General features: G+C 43.4%; 2 protein-coding genes across 2 annotated transcripts in view; both read left to right on the top strand.

The window, feature by feature from the left end:
* Window positions 1–17,372, top strand: part of LOC142142500 (major histocompatibility complex class I-related protein 1-like) — a 189,804-nt gene extending 172,432 nt beyond the window's left edge. The window contains exons 3-5 of the mRNA XM_075200385.1: window positions 1,111–1,389; window positions 16,989–17,273; window positions 17,365–17,372. Of these exons, the coding sequence (XP_075056486.1) occupies window positions 1,111–1,389; window positions 16,989–17,273; window positions 17,365–17,372 (572 nt within the window). The remainder of the gene's footprint in view (window positions 1–1,110; window positions 1,390–16,988; window positions 17,274–17,364) is intronic.
* The window catches only part of LOC142143338 (major histocompatibility complex class I-related protein 1-like), a 719,063-nt gene that overhangs the window by 360,867 nt on the left and 338,340 nt on the right, over window positions 1–19,856 (top strand). The window lies entirely within an intron of this gene.

Raw genomic sequence — 19,856 nt, 5'->3', positions numbered from 1 at the left:
ATAATACATCATCATCATCATCTATTTATATAGCGCCACTAATTTCACAGCGCTGTACAGAGAACTCATTCACATCAGTCCCTGCCCCATTGGAGCTTACAGTCTAAATTCCCTAATACACACACACATACACACACAGACAGACTAGGGTCAATTTGATAGCAGCCAATTAACCTACCAGTATGTTTTTGGAGTGTAGGAGGAAACCCACGCAAACACGGGGAGAACATACAAACTCCACACAGATAAGGCCATGGTTGGGAATTGAACTCATGACCCCAGCGCTGTGAGGCAGAAGTGCTAACCACTAAGCAACCATGCTGCCACTGGTTTACATACTTAAAATGGACCAAGGATTACAAAGTACATGCTGCTGGGGTGATGAATAAAAAGTCCACAGTCCAGGGAGACCCCATTTCTCCACACTCCCCATTTATCTTTCTGATACACAGACAAATAGAGGGGAACATTCATAAACACAGTCACAGAGAAACACTCTGCAGAAACAGATTACATGAACATTTATATGGAAAATGCTGGGTATTTATAAACCTGCTCTGACACTTTCTATAAATATAGAAATACTCTCACGTGTTTTCATGCAACCTTATAAAAGACGTGCACCAGTTTTATTGTCACAGCTGAAATTTCCCTATATAAATTGTGCTCCCTGTTTTCTGTGAAGCTTCTCACCTTTATCTCACCAAGGCACAGGGGGCGGAGGGAATGTAAATGCTCTGTACATCCTGCTTTCTAGGTGCAGAGTTCCATGCTTGTAAATTACTTTATTCACAGCCCTTTATAAATGTCCCTCACTGTGTCAGGAAAAACGCTGTCAGCAAATTCTTATAGTTATTGGTACAGAACAAAAGAATACATCCATTGCTAGAAACCCTGACAATCAGCAGGACACATTTTCTAGTGTTTTTCTATATCTATTGCTCCTAGGTTCCAGCGCTATTAGCAGTGATTTATCTTGTTTTATAACATTTATACATTTCAGCCACTGCGTGTGTACATTTCACTGAGACTATAAATCCACCTTTACATTATTATCCCTCTTATTTCATTTATGTCCATTAAATTTGGCTTATTATTTTCTGTGCACAGGTTCCCATACCTTCCAGGCAATGCACGGCTGCGAGTTGACAGATGATGGCAGCATCGCTGTATATGACCAGTATGGTTATGACGGGGAAGATGCCATGTACCTGGACACAAAGACATGGCTTTATAAGCCCACCGTGCCCGAGGCTCAGTATACAGCACAGATATGGAACAGTCCAGATGTTCGACAAGGGGAGATAATGAAAAACTACCTACAACGTCTCTGCGCTGAGTGGCTGAAGGATGTCCTTCAAATTGGGAGAGATGTTCTGGAGAAGAGAGGTGACAGCACATAATATACACAGTATCTTAATATGAATATTATATTTATATTACACATCATACATGCCTACCAGTTATTCTGGTCATTTCTTCATATGTCTTATTACAATATAATATTATGCATTCAGTAGTGTAACAATGGGAGAGATGTTCTGGAGAAGATAGGTGACACCACACAATGTACACGTTGGGCCTAATTCCTTAAGGAAAGGAAAGTAAGAAAATGAGTAACTTTAAACCTTGCAAAAACCATGTTACAATGGGTGGAAATGAGGGGTTTTTTTGCACTTAAGGGAAATACTGTCTGTTTTTTCTTGTTAATACTTGTTAGCTTTATTTTTACACTGACATTAAAAGTTGATCTAGGACATGCTCTACCCCAATTATAAATCTGTCCTCACATTTTACATTTACCTCCCACTCCAATAGAACATGGTTTTGCCAAGGTGCAAAGTTACCCATTTTTTTTGTTTTCCTTACCTTAATGAATCAGGCCTAGTGTCTTAATCTGAATATTATTTTTATTTTATTGATCGTCAAACATGCCTACCAGTTATTCGGCTCAATGACTTATTACAATATAATATTATGCATTCAGTGATGTAACAATGGGAGAGATGATCTGGAGAAGAGAGGTGACAGTTGTTATGAGCGGTGGAGAACCGCTGCTCGCACCTACCTGTGTCACATCCGCGACTTCCGGCCTGGACGCTGTCTAATCAGTGGCGTGTCCCGGCATCTGTGCTAGCCGGGGGCGTGCACAAAACAATTTAATTAATTATGCGCAGCCTGGGGGCTTATTAATACATTCCTGTTCCGTAACTACTATTGCCCAGTTTTTGTATTTAAGGCTTATAGCTTCTGGATTCATGCCTGCTCCATAACCCTGTGGATTGACTGGCTATTTTTTTTGACTGAAACCTGTAGTGACCTTGGCTTTCTTTTGGATTCTGCTGTTTGCTTATTGCCCCTGAACTCTGTCTGTTTATTGGACTTTTGACTGCTCACTGTCAGCCCTGATCCTTGTTTTGTCCCTTGTGGTGCCCCAAAACCTTGTTAAACAGCACAGAGGAAGTACATAAACGCTTTTGAAATGCAGGGCTACAAGGGGTTAATAGAGGCTGAGGAAGACACAGTGGGAATGACAGTTGACAGTTGAACTGAAGAGGCGTGCCCAGGATGATGTGCAGGAAGGAGGAGTTTGTGTCATAGAAACAAGTCCACTGAGTTTGGTAATAACTGTGAACTCCCAGAAGGCAGTGGGAGAGGAAAGTTCTAGACTTCTGAAGGAGAGAGATGAGGTTTATGAGTGACAAGAAGACAGACCGAAAGATAAGAAATCTGAGTTGAATCTTTCCATGTAGCTGCTCACTACCTCAGGAACAGGCTGAGAGAGATAAGAGGTATTACTGCTGGAAGTCCATCATATGAAGGAACTCTAGTTGAAAGTACAGTAGGTCTGCAAATCACCTTTGTCACAGATTCCTCCACTTGCTTTCCTCCATGCTGACAGATTTAATGTACTACAAAATTCCTGTGCACAGGTCAGCCCAGGACTGAGTGTAAAATATGGTAACGTTACCAGGGATGATATTGGTGCACCAAATGTTTTAGTTGAATGTTAATGTTAAGTGATTTACCTAAAATTGATTTATTGTTATTGAAGATTTTATCGCAATTGTGCCTTATACTCACCAGTTGTATATTATATGTTAAATGCTATTGTGCTCTATGTTGATCAAATGAATATTTTGTTATTACCATTGAGTTGAAGGGGTCTGTGGCGCGGTGGCTTACCAAAATTATCCTTACCGCATTCTTAATAAACCCAAGTTATTTGACCAATCCTTGTCCCTTTCATTGAAGAATTTATCTCCTGACCACCGGATATCCAACCAAAAAAGAACCGGACTCGTGTCTGGAGGACAAGGTAAGGGAAGGAAATCCCATCAGTCTCGATCACCACACCCTGACTACTCTGCCTGCTTTGGAACCCCTAATGTCGGCTTTTGTTTGACCATCCATTCCTGTGTTTTGTCCACTGCCTCTAATCACCTGGGCTGTGGTTTCTGTACATAAGCTCTCACTACGCTGAATTTAACCTGGGGACTTTATAGTACCTGTGAGAAAAATGAGCTTTACGGGAAAGGCGGCTGCTAAAGGTGAATACCTCTACCATATGTTCAGGGAGTTCATGTCATACCTCAGCGATAACAACAGCACACAATATACATAGTGGCCCTGAATCATGTTCAGAAGCAACTTGCACACAACTTGCGGTTAAAACAAGAGCACAGAACTCTGCCTAAACGGTACTTGCCGTATGTAGACAGACAGAACAGACTGCAGGATATGCATATGCAGATGTGTATAATAAATTCACATCAAGAACGCATTCAAAATAAAGTTTTAGGAAATAAATAAACAACACATAAACCTATAATAATTAATACCAATATGTGCTTTAAAAATCTTTTTACATTTCATAAATAAATAAGAATGTTCTTAATGCGTTCTGCACATACAATGCATTTTTATCGCCTATCTTACTTGCATACACACGTTCTGCGCTAACTAGTGGCTCGCATACGTGTACTTTTCAGCACAAAGACTATGCTGTGTCAGTCATCACTATCAGTCTGGACTTACACCTGCTGGTGCAAACGATACGTCTAAAAAGGCATATGTACAAGATACCCAGGACTTGAATCAGCAGCATTGGAACACCCTCTGCAAGCCCTTGTCATGACCTTACTGTACATTGTCCACTATTTGCGGCTGGTCAGGGGAAAGTATAAGTTGCAGGTGATGATGATAACAAACACCCAAACTAGGAAACCGCTTGTAATTAGAGGCTTGTGATTAATTCTTGGACACTTATTGAGACTTTAGTAGTCGCTAGACTATAGATTAGGATTTGCTGAGCATTTTGTAGCAAATAAAACAAAAATGCATTTATTAATATATGCAGGTCAGACAGTTTTTCCTGCTATATTAGCTAGATTATTCAAGCTTAAATTATGCTTAATTGCAAATTGTGTTCATAACATAAAATGAAAAGGTATTTTTACATGTTCACAGGTTGTACGTAAGTGTCGGACGGGTGTGTCTGTTGTCTAGCGGATGCTTCTACTACTCATTCAGACCTAGACACATCTTCAATTCTAAATACTGCATTATGCAATGACTTACATTTGCTGATTGTGTTCCCTTTAATCACTTATAAAAGTTTATTATTTCTCATTTTGGAACACTGGTGTATTGCCTTACAAATTAGGATATATTTCTTTAAATCCTTGACAGACGCCAAAGTATGAGAGTATAGGGAAAAAGACAAAATGGTGAAAAATGTAATACTTTTTACAACATGTAATAGAGAGGTTGTATATTATCATTGTATAAGTGGTGAGATTGTAATTCTATGTGAACATATCTGTTCTAATAATGTATTGGCACTCATGGGCCTATTTATTAATGTCTTCCCCTAATATTTTTGATCGCCACTTACCGCAGCAATAAAGAATATGTTTTCGCCAGTATTGCCAGTGAAAAATTCTTGCCCAGATGCAGGGGCAGGCTGGGCTTGTGGGCAAAATGTCCCTAATAGGCTGCTGAGTCGAGTCATGCCCCACGGGCTACAATTTGCCAGCACTCCCTTGCCCTGATGACATAACTTCCAATTAGTATTATCAATACGGAGAAAGCTATCTCAGAAAGAGATATATATGGACAATGCAGGAGCAAAGATCCATCTCAGCTAAGGTTCATTGACAAGATCTTTTGGAAAATCTAAAAATATTGTAGACACCAATCAAAATAATACAGGGGGCTGTATAACAGGAAAAAAGCATGTACAGGCTGGAAATAGATGGAACTACGTATGGAGCATAGGTCAGGTTAGGCAGAAATCTAAAAATTGTAAATATACGGGCAAAAACTTCAGGGCAGGCAGTGACCCAGAAAAGGGTCTACATCCAAGCAAGGTCAGAGCTGAGCAAGAATTAGCTAATCGCACCCACAGTTCAGGAAAACTGCACTTATCATAGGCAGCGAGGAGTATAGCTGCCTGCAGTAAAAGGGTACAGGCAGTCAATCAGAATACTCCCTAGCAGCCGGCCCTAGCAGCCGGCCCTCATTGCCCTACAGGGCACTCATTTTAAACTACCTGGCCACTCTGATTCATTCATAGTAGTCAAATGGTTGGTGGGGAGGAGCTACACTTTGGCTGAGCAGCGCTCTCTAGACACTCTGGCTGAGCAGCGCTCTCTAGACACTCTGGCTGAGCAGCGCTCTCTAGACACTCTGGCTGAGCAGCGCTCTCTAGACACTCTGGCTGAGCAGCGCTCTCTAGACACTCTGGCTGAGCAGCGCTCTCTAGACACTCTGGCTGAGCAGCGCTCTCTAGACACTCTGGCTGAGCAGCGCTCTCTAGACACTCTGGCTGAGCAGCGCTCTCTAGACACTCTGGCTGAGCAGCGCTCTCTAGACACTCTGGCTGGACCCGGACTGGGCACAAAACTCTGAAGGAGGACTTGACTGGGCACACAACTTGGAAGGCGTCCTGGACTGGGTACACAACTTGGACGGCGGCCCCTTACTGCACACACAACTTGGCAGTCTCTGGTCACTCTGGCTGGGCAGCATTCTCTGGACACTCTGGCTGGTCAGCAGTCTTTGCTGAGTCCTCGACTTGGACGGCAAAAGAACCAAAAAGATTGATCTTTGAAGGAGTAGAAAACTCTGATTCACACTGAGCACAAGTCTCTGGGGGCTCAGACTGAGCAGAAGTCTCTGGATGTTACAAGCCGCGGCGGCTCTGGGCACCGCCGCGACTCGCTCCACTCTGTCTCCCGGCGTCCCGGCAGTCGTCATGACGACCGGGACGTCACTTCTACCTTGCCCCGACCATTGTCAAGGCAACGTCGGGACGCTATTAGATGCAGCGCCGCGTCCCGGCATTCAGGGTAGCCGGGCGTGCGCGCTAATCAATACCTTAGCCAGGTGGCTAAATGTAGGTCCTGCCCCCAGTCCCCTTCTATTGGCTAGGGCGCATTTATAAGGTAGGGAGAGGCAATCCTCCCCTGCCGGTTATAGTTCCTGCTTGCTGCTACTAGCCTGCTATAGTTCTTGCTCCTGTTACTATTGGATTTGATTAATTGTTGCCGACCTTTGCCTGTTACCTGACTTCGTTTGATTGCCTGTGCCCCTAGACCTTTTTGCCTGGAATCCTACGCTGCTGATTAGCCTGTGACCTCTGACCTCGGTTTTGTTTACTGGATATTCTGTCTGCTGCCGGCCCTCGACCCTTGCCTGGATTTCACTCTGCTGTTACTCCTTTACGCTATCAGGTTCTCCCCAGTCAGTGCAGAACTCACAACCCTCAGCTGTCTGCGGCCAAGTCTGTCCCCACCACTAAGGGCTCCAGCGAAAACCAGACTTCTGAGTAGACTCCGGGTTTTGTGTTGCTGGCTGTTGGGATTCCTAACACTGGGTTTTCACACTGAGCACACATGGCAGAAGAAAACCCGGACTGGCACACAACTCGGAAGGGCGCACGGACTGGGCACAAAACTCGGAAGGAGGCCCGGACTGGGCACACAACTCGGATGGAGGCTCGGACTGGACACACAACTCGTAAGGAGGCCCGGACTGGGCAAACAACTCGGAAGGAGGCCCAGACTGGGTACACAACTCTGAAGGAGGTCTGGACTTGGCACACAACTCGGAAGGAGGTCCGGACTGGGCACACAACCCGGAAGGAGGCCCGGACTTGGTACACAACTCAGAATGAGGCCCGGACTGGGCGCACAACTCAGAATGAGGCCCAGACTGAGCACACAACTCATAAGGTTAAGATTGAGCACATAAGTCAGAAGGCCTGGACTGGGCACACAACTTGGAAGGTGGCCCAGACTGGGCACACAGCTTGGAAGGCGACCCGTAGAGGGCACATAACTTGGAAGGCCTAGAGTGGGCACACAATTCAGAAGGACCAGACTGGGAACTCAACTTGGAAGGAGCAGCATTTTGAAGCACCTCTGACAGAACGTCATTTTGAAGCATCTCTGACTGAATAGCATTTTGAAGCATCTCTGACTGGACAGCGTCTTGAAGCACATCTGAACAAAAATCATTTTGAAACACCTCTTACCGAACAGCACTCTCGGGTACCTCTGACCGGATGGGACCACAAGGTATCTCTGGCTGAACAGTACAAAGAACTAGCTCTGACTGACCTGTACTATGTAGCAGCTCTGGCTAAACAGTGCTATGAGGCAGCTCAGAGGCTGGCTGAAGGGACAGAGCTCTCTGGAGCTGGATGGAGGGATAGGGCTCTCTCTGGAACAGGCTGAGGAAGTACTACAAAGTTGAATTTATTTCCCAAGTCCAGAGAACTCTTGGGTTAACTGAGAGGTAACTTATGTCTGCACAGCAGGCATTTCACCAGGAAGTGTTCTGGGTTGGCACCGTAGAGGCATAGATGGTTAACCATTCTGTGCGTGCGTTCCTCCTCAGACAAAGAGGGACATGGGTGAACTCTCAGTTTGGAATTCTCAATGGTAGTGGCTACAGGTACTAGCACAGGTGCAGCATAATTAGAGTCAAAATAGCCTCCGGAAGATGTACTGCAATCTGCCATTTTCTCTGGAAAAAAAAATTGTTGCTCCAGAACTCGTATTTGGGCAGTCACCACACAAGACATAAACAAATAGCTGTTTAAACAGCTCTTGTAGTAATGTAGATACATGTGTTATTTGAGAGAGGAGCTTTAGAAAGTCAATTTGAAGCATTTGAAATTGGGGGATTTCTGACATGGTCTCCAGGATGTCAAACACAGTGTTCAAGACCAAGATACTAGGAATCCCCTGAACAAATGCAGAAGGCGTGCAATCAGCAAGCTCAAATTTTATGGCAGTTCATCCTATTAAGATTCCTAGTATGAATCCAGGGAGTGGCAAAAATGTTTGGAAAACAAGGTATCTTCATTATAGCAGAGATACACAGGAAGCCAGTTGGTGTAGGCAATAGTAAACAGCAACTCAGTTTACAGGAGAAGCAGGATTCAAACAACAGAAATGGCAGGTATATATATGGATGACACTATAAGATACTGAGGCTGTGAATGGCAAAGCTTAGTCCATAGAAGCAGCAGGTTCCAGGATACAAAGGGTGAACTGTATGTAACACAGGGTTACAGGATTGCCAGTTGGTAGAGATAGTCTGCAGGCATAGGTACCATAGAGTTTCGGGTAAGCTGGGAAGCTTAGAGCTGGATACCAGGTGGTAGTAATAGTCTGCAGGCACAGGTAGTGCGGAGGTTCACAGGTATTAGGCTGTCAGGTTAGCCAGGAAGTATGAGGAACCGGATGAGCCATGAGTGATACAAGAAAAAGAAGGATCAGGCAAGCCAGGGGGTCAAAAGCCTGAAAGTCCACAAAAGTGCTAGGGAATGTGCAAGAAGGTCAAATCGAAGCCAGGGGTCAGGGTCACCAGAAGTAATGCAAAACGTAGGGACTAGCAGGAATCACTACCGAGGAGCAGGTCAGGATCAATCATAGGGTTTCACAAACAGCCAGCAGCAGCAGCAAGGGCAGGCACTTGATGAACTGCACAATTTGCAGGGAAAGGCAGTCTCCTAAAGGCAGCCAAAGGTTATTAGCATCCAGGAGTTGATGAGCTTAACTACTGCAGGTTAAGACAATGGTCCGAGTACAACAGCAGCACCTCTGGTAGGACAGAGGTACTACAAGCCAGATTTAATATAATGGCAGTTATCCCAACAATGTAAAGGGCCAAGCCTGGTTGGGGGCATCATTTTTATAATATTCCTGAAAGTACCTCTCTAGTTTGGCTAGTGGCAGTCAGGTGCTGACACTTTGGTACAGTGTGAGTGGCAGAGGTTCAGCAGATGCATTAGCCTGCAGGGGGGTTCCATTGTAATGGTTGAACCTGTCTGGGTGAGGTCTTTGGCTTAGTGCATTGCTATTTTCCTCTGGCCTTTCTGTCACCCCACGCCCACCAGCTCCTCACACTTGCCTACCAGCTTTTCTACCACATGCCACTTCATATGCCCACCAATTTTTCTTTGCAGTTGCAACCCAAATGTCCACCAGCTTTTCTCTTATCTTACATGCAAATGCCCACCAGCCTCTCTTTCAGATGCCACCCTACATGCCCACTATCTTTTCTCTCAGTTGCCATCCATATGCCAACTAACTTCTCACACATCCCCAGCATTTGTCTCACATGCCACCCTATATACCCATCATCTTTTCTTTCATATGACACCCCAATATGGCCACCAGCTTTTCTCTCAGATATTACCCCATATATCTACCAGCTTATCTTTCATGTCATGCCAGTACACCAGCTTTTCTCTGACTTCACCCCCTGCCCAACAGCTTGTCACACATGCCCACCAGCTTTTCCTTAACAAGTCCTCCAGCTTCATCCGCAAATACCCACTGCCCATCAGCTTTTATTTCACCTAACCCACTGCCACCAGCATTTTTCTCAAATATCCCCTGCCACCAGCTTTTTTATCACAAGACACCCGTGCCAACAAGCTTTCCTCTAACATGCCCTTCTGCCCACCAGCCTTTCTCTCATCTACCTTGCCAAGCAGCTTTTCTCTCACAGGACACCCCCTTCTCACCAGCTTTATTATCACATTCCACCCCATTACCACCAGCTTTTTTCTAACATGCCCATCTGGCAATCAACTATTCTCTCATGCTCCTTGCCCATCAGCTTTTCTCTCAAGTCAACCACTGCCCACTAGCTTTTCCCTCACATACCTCCTGTACACAAGTTTTTCTCTCGTGCCCCTGTCCATCAGCTTTTATCTCACATGCCCCTGTGTCCACCACCTTTTCCCTTTCATTCACATGTCACCCCATATGTCCACCAGCTTTTCTCACACATCCTCAAATCACTTTGTCCCCCTGTATGTACTGAGCCTCTCATCACATTGCCCCCCAGTTGGTATTGTGCTCCTCATGACACCCCTTGGCCCCCTTCACACTTCACTCCAAATTTGTGGCCCTCACATCTACCCTTCAGGTCAGGATATCTCTCCTGGGAGACATATCCCCTCTTCCTCTCAGCTCACTGTGCACAGTGACCCCCCTTCCCCAGTCACTTCCCCCATTCTCTGCCACCCTGGCACACCCATCTTTCAGCAGTCCATTGATCAAGCTGGTATCGTTCTGTGTTCCATCGTCACAAACCAAGCAGTACCTTCTTGACTGACCACTGACTGTTTAGGGTCTCAGGGTATCCCCTCTCCTGTCAGGATGCATTGCTTTGGTGATACTGGAAGTTGGACTGCACCATTGCCCATATGGAGGAGAGTGGGAATTACCATATACGCAAATGTTTTATTGTAGGGATATCTTCATTGTATTCTCTCCAGGATGTTAGTAATTGTATAAAATTCTACTTTTACCCCAAGCATAATATGCATCCTAAATGATTAAGTATATAGTATATTGCGGATCGGGTGGACAGATTGTTGGGAGGGGCTGGGAATGACCCAGCGGTTTTGGTGCATGTTGGCACCAATGACCGAGTTAGAGGAAGAAGGGGTGTCCTAAAGAATGATTTCAGGGACATAGGTTGCAAACTTAAGGCAAGGACATCCAAGGTAGTATTTTTCGGAAATACTACCTGTGCCACGCGCTTGTCCAGGGGGGCAGCGGGAGATTAGGGAGGTTAATGCATGGCTAAAAGATTGGTGTAGGAAGGAGGGTTTTGGATTCTTAGAGCACTGGGCTGACTTCTCGGTCAGTTGCCATCTTTATTGTCGTGATGGATTGCACCTGAATGAGGAGGGGGCTGCAGTGCTAGGGGAGAGGATGGTTAGAAGGTTGGAGGAGATTTTAAACTAGGCTCCGAGGCGGAGGGGCGAGCAAGTATTTATGGGATAGACATTGAGAGCAGTAAGGAGGAATTTAAGAAGAGTCAAGGGGGTGGAGAGGGGGGAAAGGGAAGCACAGCCGATAAGGAGAGGCCCTTTATAAAGCAAAAAGAAATACCTAAGGGAGGCAATAGACTTAAGTGTATGCTTGCAGATGCAAGAAGCCTGACAGGTAAAATGGGGGAGTTAGAACTAGTAGCAATGAATGAGCAGTATGATATTATAGGTATTACTGAGACCTGGTGGGATGATACACATGACTGGGCAGTCAACTTGGAAGGCTATTCTCTCTTCAGGAGGGATAGGGTAAATAAAAGGGGAGGAGGAGTATGTCTTTATATTAAGCCAGAATTAAAACCAAGTATTCAGGAAGTTATATACGAGAATATTGGTGATAATATAGAGGCATTGTGGATGGAAATATCCAGCGGAGGAAAAAGTTCAGAGAAGTTGCTGATAGGGATATGCTATAAACCCCCAGATATTAGTACAATTGAGGAAGCCCAACTTCTACAGCAAATTGAAAAGGCTACACGACTAGGTCAAATTTTAATTATGGGGGATTTTAATAATCCGGACATTGATTGGAGTACTGTGACATGCGGTACAGCTAGGGGAAATAGGTTTCTGAGCACGCTAAAAGACCATTACATGTCCCAATTAGTAGAGGAACCAACTAGGAACTAGACTATACTGGACCTAGTAATAACAAACAATGTAGACGTAATATCAAATATTCAAGTAGAGGAGCACTTGGGAAACAGTGATCATAATATGGTCTCATTTGAAATTAGTTTCCAGAAGCAACGGTATAAGGGATCAACTAGGACTTTAAACTTTAGAAAGGCAAATTTTAATATGCTAAAGGAGTCTATAAAGAGCATAGACTGGGACAAAGCCTTTGAAAGAAAAAATACAGAAGAAAAGTGGGCTGTCTTTAAAATGTTGTTGGAAACATACACGTATAAGTTCATTCCTATGGGAAATAAATGTAAAAGAATTAAGTCTAAACCAATGTGGCTAAATAAAAAGGTAAGGGAAGAAATGCAAAGGAAGAAGCGTGCATTTAAATTGTTTAAGTCTTAAGGGTCAGAGGAGTCCTTCCGTAGGTACAAGGAATGTAATAAAGTATGCAAAAAGGAAATTAGATTGGCTAAATTAGAAAATGAAAGGCACGTTGCAAAAGAAAGTAAGACAAACCCCAAAAAGTTTTTTAAGTATATAAATGGCAAAAGGATTAAAAAAGATAATATAGGACCCCTAAGAAGTGAGATGGGTGAATTGATAAATGATACTATGGAAAAGGCAGAGGTATTAAACACTTTCTTTTCTTCAGTATTTACCAGAGAGGAACAAATGGCAGGAGCAATACATAAAAATGGAAATGAAACCATGCCATTAATTAATACTTGGTTGTCAGAGGAAGAAGTCCAAAGGCGACTGAAGAATATTAAGATAAAAAAAGCTCCAGGTCCAGATGGCATACAGCCAAGGGTCCTTATGGAGTTAAACTCAGAAATAGCTAGACCGCTATTCTTAATTTTTAGAGATTCAATCTCATCAGGCTCAGTACCAAGGGATTGGCGAATAGCAGATGTGGTGCCGTTGTTTAAAAAGGGGACGAGATCACAACGAGAGAATTATAGACCTGTAAGCCTGACATCAATAGTGGGGAAACTACTGGAAGGTATTTTAAGGGACAGTATTCAGGATTACTTGGTACGCAATAAAATTATTAGTGGGAATCAACATGGATTTGTGAGGGATAGGTCATGTCAAACTAATCTAATTAGTTTCTACGAGGAAGTTAGTGGGAACTTAGACCAGGGCAGGACAGTAGATGTGGTCTACTTAGATTTTGCAAAGGCCTTTGATACAGTGCCACACAAGAGATTGGTTTACAAAATAAGGGAACTGGGTCTAGGAATCAAAATTTGTACTTGGATCGAAAACTGGTTAGAGAATAGGGAACAGAGAGTTGTGCTAAATGGAACATTTTCTAATTGGTCAAAAGTCTTAAGTGGAGTACCTCAAGGTTCCGTGCTGGGGCCACTCCTTTTTAATATATTTATTAATGACCTTGGTGATGGTTTAGAGAGTAAAGTTTCTATTTTTGCAGATGACACTAAACTCTGTAAGGTAATAAAATCAGAGCAAGATGTAACTTCTCAACAGAGGGACTTAAATAAACTGGATGATTGGGCAGCCAAATGGAATATGAGGTTTAATACAGATAAATGTAAGGTTATGCATTCAGGGATCAAAAACAAGAATGCAATCTATAAATTAAATGGAATTAATTTAGGAGAATCTATAATGGAAAAAGATTTGGGAGTGCTCGTAGACAGTAGACTTAGCAATAGTGCTCAATGTCAAGCAGCAGCTGCAAGGGCAAACAAAGTATTGGCATGCATAAAAAGGGGCATAGATGCAAGGCAAGACAGTGTAATTTTGCACTCTATAAATCGTTGGTAAGACCTCATCTTGAATATGCAGTACAGTTCTGGGCACCATTCTATAAAAAAGATAATTTGGAACTAGAAAGGGTTCAGAGAAGGGCAACAAAATTGATAAAGGGTATGGAGTCATTAAGTTATGAGGAAAGGTTAGCCAGTTTAGGCATGTTTACTTTAGAAAAGAGGCGTCTAAGGGGAGATATGACTACTATGTACAAATACATTAGGGGCCAATACAGAGAGCTTTCATGGGAACTTTTTACTCCAAGGACCATACACAGGACACGTGGTCATCCCCTAAGGTTAGAGGAGAGGAAATTTCACAACCAGCAAAGGAAGGGGTTCTTTACAGTAAGGGCAGTCAAGATATGGAATTCATTGCCAGGGCAGGTTGTGATGGCAGATTCAATAGATATGTTTAAGAAAGGGTTAGACAAATTTTTAGCGGAAAGGTATATCCAGGGATACGACCGTTAATTAAAATGAAGGATAGTAGTGGATATAGGGTAAAAATAGGACTGCAATATTGAGTCTGGGGGGATTTTCACAATTGAACAGATTGGCGGTTGCTTACTCTGGATTAATTTTAGATATAAGTGCAGGATCGCAGGAGATCCAAAATAGGTTGAACTTGATGGACTGGTGTCTTTTCAACCTCATCAACTATGTTACTATGTAACTATGTTACTATAGTGCCACCACACTGTTTAATCCCTGTTTTAAAATACAGAGCTATTAGCTTGTGTTAAAATTAATCAAAGTAAGTGTGATGCCAACAATGTAATCCTGTTGTCAAATCAACTTATAAATGAAAAATTCTTGTTTGTCTTAAAATTCATATTCATTTGCAATCCCAGGATAATCTAATCAGGAGAAACATACTCCATATATGAGATATGCCTCCATCCTTCAGACACAGCTCCCGTGTGGTCGGAGATGACACTGACTGGGCATCAGCTGCTGATGTCCCCTCAGTGTCCGGCCTGTTCCTGATAGTCTCTGTTTCTCATTGCAGGGGGTGGATATAAACTTCTTGATTGTCATAAAGGGCAGTGCCTTCTCCAGCTCTTATCACCCTATGAGCATAACGGAGCCAGGAAGAGAGGGTGAGCTGTATTTTTAGTCATGGAGCACTGCATTGGCCACAGTTACTTTGCTCAGCATAGCTGTGTACACATATCCTATAAGTCATTGGCACACAAAGGCAGAGAGACATCTGCAGTCATTGGAAGATGACAAGCGACACAGGACCACCTGTGCGATATAACTCCAGTTATTCTTCCTGGCGACTGGAATTCATGGAATACCTTCATGGAGCATGATTAATTCAGCACAGTTTTCAATCTACATTGTTCCTTTTCTGGGCTGGTTCCCTGAACATCATTAGTGGCAAAAGGGCAAACTGAGTGCAATAAGTTTCTTATCCCCTGCTCTGATCACCACTCTGTGTGATCAGTGCAGGATCTGCAGCACAGAGCAGTTTTACATTTCCCTTCCCCAGCTCAGTGCAGTGCATAAATGAAGTGATGTCATGGAGTGAGCAGGAAATGTAATGCTCAGGGGAGTTGAGTCAGGAAAGCTCCAGTTGTACCCACGTTGCAGAAATAACCATCCGACGATGATATGGAAGCACATCTGGTAGCATTTGATGTGCCGCTTCCCCAGTCAAATTGCTGCATAAGAGTTGGGTTGAGCATTTAGCGACCTATCTTTTGGGGGAAGCCCAGCATACCTAGGTTGTAATCCAATGGAAATATAATTTTAAAAGCATACCCTTTTGTTAGCGCTTTATTACATATTATTTTATTATTATTATTATTCATTTTTATTTATAGGGTGCCACTAGGTGTCCGTAGCGCCGTACAGGGACAAACGAAATTACAATACGAGGAGAGACAGCACAGTACAGTAAACAATAAGCACAGTAACTCCGTGAGCTCAAAGCACAGCAAGGGCAGGGGAGAGGAGAGGGGACTGTAGGACACAGGGAAATTACCAGCATTCCCTACTCACAAAATTACAGCCAAGCTTTTGGTTTGAGAAACGAGAAGGGTACAGTCTTCAAGAGGGCCACAATACACCAGCCTAATGCCTGATAAATAGGGAAGCCACAGGGAATTTGCCTGAAACTATGTGTCTGGGTATTCTCTAAGTCTAGAGATAACTCACACACTCCACAGGCTCTCAGTCTGATTCTAAGAAGACCTCCAGGGCCATAAGAATTCTGGCATCTCAACAATGGTGACCTGCAGGGCCATCTTTTCCATTGGGCACGATGGGCAGCTGCCCGGGGGCCCCACAGGCAAGGGGGCCCCATAGGCACAGCTCTTAATGAGAATAAATAATCCTGCAAAAGAAAAAAACCTGCAAAAAAAACCTACAAGGGTCACTGAGCAAGTACATCTATCTATCTCTATCTCTATCTATCTATATCTGTATCTGTATACATCTATATATCCATATCTATATCTAGGGGCCCCGGTGCACTGCTTTGCCCGGGGGCCCATAATGTTGTTAAGATGGCCCTGGTGACCTGTTACGTGTGGCTCCATCGTTGTGCACCACTTTGCAGCTCTGCACACTACACCAGTCCTTTTTTCTGTTGCTCCAATCCTGTTACCAATGCATCCTCAGTAGCAGCATTGTCTGTGTATCCTGTTGCTTTAGTTCTGTTACCTGCACTACAATATCTGCTATATCAGTGTTTCCTGAAGTCCTGCTATCTTCTCAGCCTAGATATCTACATAACCTGTACACTTTCATACGTCACTCCTCCTATCTGTGCAGTCTGGCTTCTTGTCACTTAGGTCCTCTGAACTTAATACACATTAGCTTCAATTATTGTGGCAATTTTCAGTGCAATACCTGTTACAAACATATTCTCTAATAAAGACTACAATACCATTACAGGTTTTGCCTCTACTCTCCTCTTTTGTAACAGTGTTGTTCAGTAATGGGACAACTGTACACACTGTAAATGTTTTTTTGCTCATCAACTAATCTGTGATTGGTAATAAATAAAAAAAAAGTAAGTTTATAAAGTAAAAATGTTTGAAAAGAATAAATGTGTTCTCTCTGAGTATGTCTCTATCACCTGACTGGTACCCTAAATAATAGTTCTACATCTGATGCAGTATGTACATTGTCAGCACCCACCGTACATAAGAACAGTGCAACCCTTTGTGGATTCAGCAGACTTACATCTCTCTCTTTCTTCCCATCAGTTACCCCAGAAGTTAAAGTCACAGGTCAGAAATTAGGCCGGGTCACAGTACTTCACTGTCAGGTGTATGGATTTCACCCCCGAGCTGTGGATGTGAGGTGGATGAAGAACAAGCAAGAAGAGGTTCCCTTAGATGAGGCTATTGTGATCCTTCCCAATCCTGATGGCACCTATCAGACCAGAGTCACCGCGGAGGTACCAACCGGGGAGGAGGACAGTTACTCCTGTGAGGTGAATCACAGCAGAATGAAGAAGTCAATCAGGATGTCACTTAATGTGACAGCATGTGAGTATTATCTACACTGGGGGTAACAAAAGTGCAAAAACTAGGAAATGTGTTATCTATGATGTCTACTATTGTGCTGTGTTCTTTAAAGCTGTATAAGTCTTTGGTTTCCTCTACACCCATTTTTGCTGTATGTGAACTGGTCATACAACTCCTCATTTTACATGTCCTCCCCAACATCAATTACCAAATATATGTAGCAATGATCTATACATTTACTATTGTTCAGTTCATATTTTACTAATAACTTTTAATTAATACCTTATTAATTCATACTATATTTGTTCCTAAAGTATACCCAAAAATTACTCATCTTCTGAGCAAAAATACCGTGGCCCATCTTTGATTCTTCCTTTCTGTCTTTTCCTCTCTGGCTTTTTTTTATCCAAGAAGTCAATGGCTCCCACCAGGCCTAAATCATAGTTACCTACTCTCCAGGAATATCTGGGACACTCCCAAATTTGTAGGCGTTCTCCCGAGCAGTGTTGCCTCCTACATCTGTCCACCTTTTGTGAAGTGGTGAGGCGTAGTGACGCGAGGTACTGCAAAATACCCCCTAAAAGTTGGCAAGCATGGCCTAAATTTTTGGAAAAGCCCTATATGTGGGCAGCACGGTGGCTAAGTGGTTAGCACTTCTGCCTCACAGCACTGGGATAATGAGTTCAATTCCCGACCATGGCCTTATCTGTGTGGAGTTTGTATGTTCTCCCTGTGTTTGCGTGGGTTTCCTCCGGGTGCTCCGGTTTCCTCCCACACTCCAAAAACATACTAGTAGGTTAATTGGCTGCTATCAAAATTGACCATAGTCTCAATGTATGTCTGTCTGTGTGTGTGTATGCGTGTGTTAGGAAATTTAGACTGTAAGCTCCAATGGAGCAGGGACTGATGTGAATGAGTTCTCTGTACAGCGCTGCAGAATTAGCAGCGCTATATAAATAAATGATGATGATGAGGATAGGCTAAAGCAGCAAAGTCACAGGGCGGCATTCTACTCACTACACATCATTACTTTTATTTTTATTTTGTTTATTAAAAAAGTGTTATTTACACATAAATATTTAGGCATAGTTATGGTTAAATCATTTTCATTAGTAAATTATATACAGGTGTTATGCAATGCATTTTGGAATGTGGAGATATACAGCAATGCATCTAATGTATTAGTAAAGTGATATAAAGTATAAATATAAAAACAGGGCTTTGCTATATATCTAATGTGTATATCGCACTGGCACCAGAGCCATATAAGGGGGATGGCCACACGTACACAGGCAGCCGGGGGGGATGGGGTGCGGGTAGGGAGGCACATCCCCCTTTCACACCTGGGGATTAAGCAGGGCCGGTAAGAGACCTGCTAGGAAGACCAAGTGGGCTGGGGGGGGTTAAGAACTGGTAGGGTCAGAGACAGGAAGAGAAGGGTAGTATTGAGTGGAGATTCCCACCCTCCTATCCCACAAATATGTGTATGTATGTACGGTATGTATGTATCTATCACAAAATACAAAAAAGTGGGGTCCGCGCTACTTTTACCTATGTGTAGGTGCAGCCAATGGGATATGGAAGGGGCTCGTCCTATTCCCCAGGATGACAGTGGACTAATAGATAGGTTCCCAGGCGCTGAAGTGAGTGTATGTAATAAATTGAAATAAGTAGTAATGAAAAATGGCTGTAAGCCAGATTTTATTACAAAACTTGATAACCAATAGAGATATATGGTAAAATGGCACGCATTAAACATATGCATTGAGTACAAATGACATCTGTGTTGCAGAATGGTATAAACAAGTGTTTTGAATGAGTGTTAGCATGTCTGCAACAGTGTTGATACACACACAAGATAAAAATGAAAACGGCAGTGAATGTTCAATAATCAATATAAGCAAAGTGTCATAGGTTGGTGTGATAACACCGTATGCACCGGGGTCCAGCTGGATCCAAGAATATATGCTCAATAAGTCCAAATGCCCGGATGGACGCTTAAGAATAAACTAGATCCACAGGGTCAAAAGCTATGAACATCCCGTGGAGGTTGTCTTGTTGAAAGAATTAGTAAGTTGTACCGCTATGTGTGGTCAGAGAATAATTGAGTTCATACACATGGTACAATAACGGTAAATACCGATGACAAGTTCACTAGGAACAACAGGAGTTACTAACCTAAATCCGGAGAAATTGCCCAGGATGATCCTGGTCTGGTAGTCAGGGCTCCACGTGTTAGAGAACAGCTGTCCCGGGTCCTGTGTCAAAACAGAGGGGAGTTCCCAGCCGACCGCCCCTCCACTCTTTGCAGATGTGTATCCACGTCCGTGGATATTGCCAAGGCCGGTGCGCATGCGCAGAGGCGCAGTGATTAGCGGTATGAGAAAAAATAAATGAATGATATGCTCATGAGCTGTTTATCAATATATCAGTAGATCCTACGTGTTTTGCCCACGTGTGGCTTCGTCAGGGATTGTAAGTGTGTAATGGCAGCGTCTCTTCAGAATGTTTCAATTATGGGAGGCGGCCATGGATAGCAGGTGCCTAATTGGGTCCTCCGCTGGATTGACATCTGTATGGTGGCGGTTCTTTAGGTACACGCTC

The sequence above is a fragment of the Mixophyes fleayi genome, chromosome 3 (genome assembly GCF_038048845.1).
Source record: "Mixophyes fleayi isolate aMixFle1 chromosome 3, aMixFle1.hap1, whole genome shotgun sequence".
NCBI lineage: Eukaryota > Metazoa > Chordata > Amphibia > Anura > Limnodynastidae > Mixophyes > Mixophyes fleayi.
This window is presented reverse-complemented; position numbering and strand designations above follow the sequence as displayed.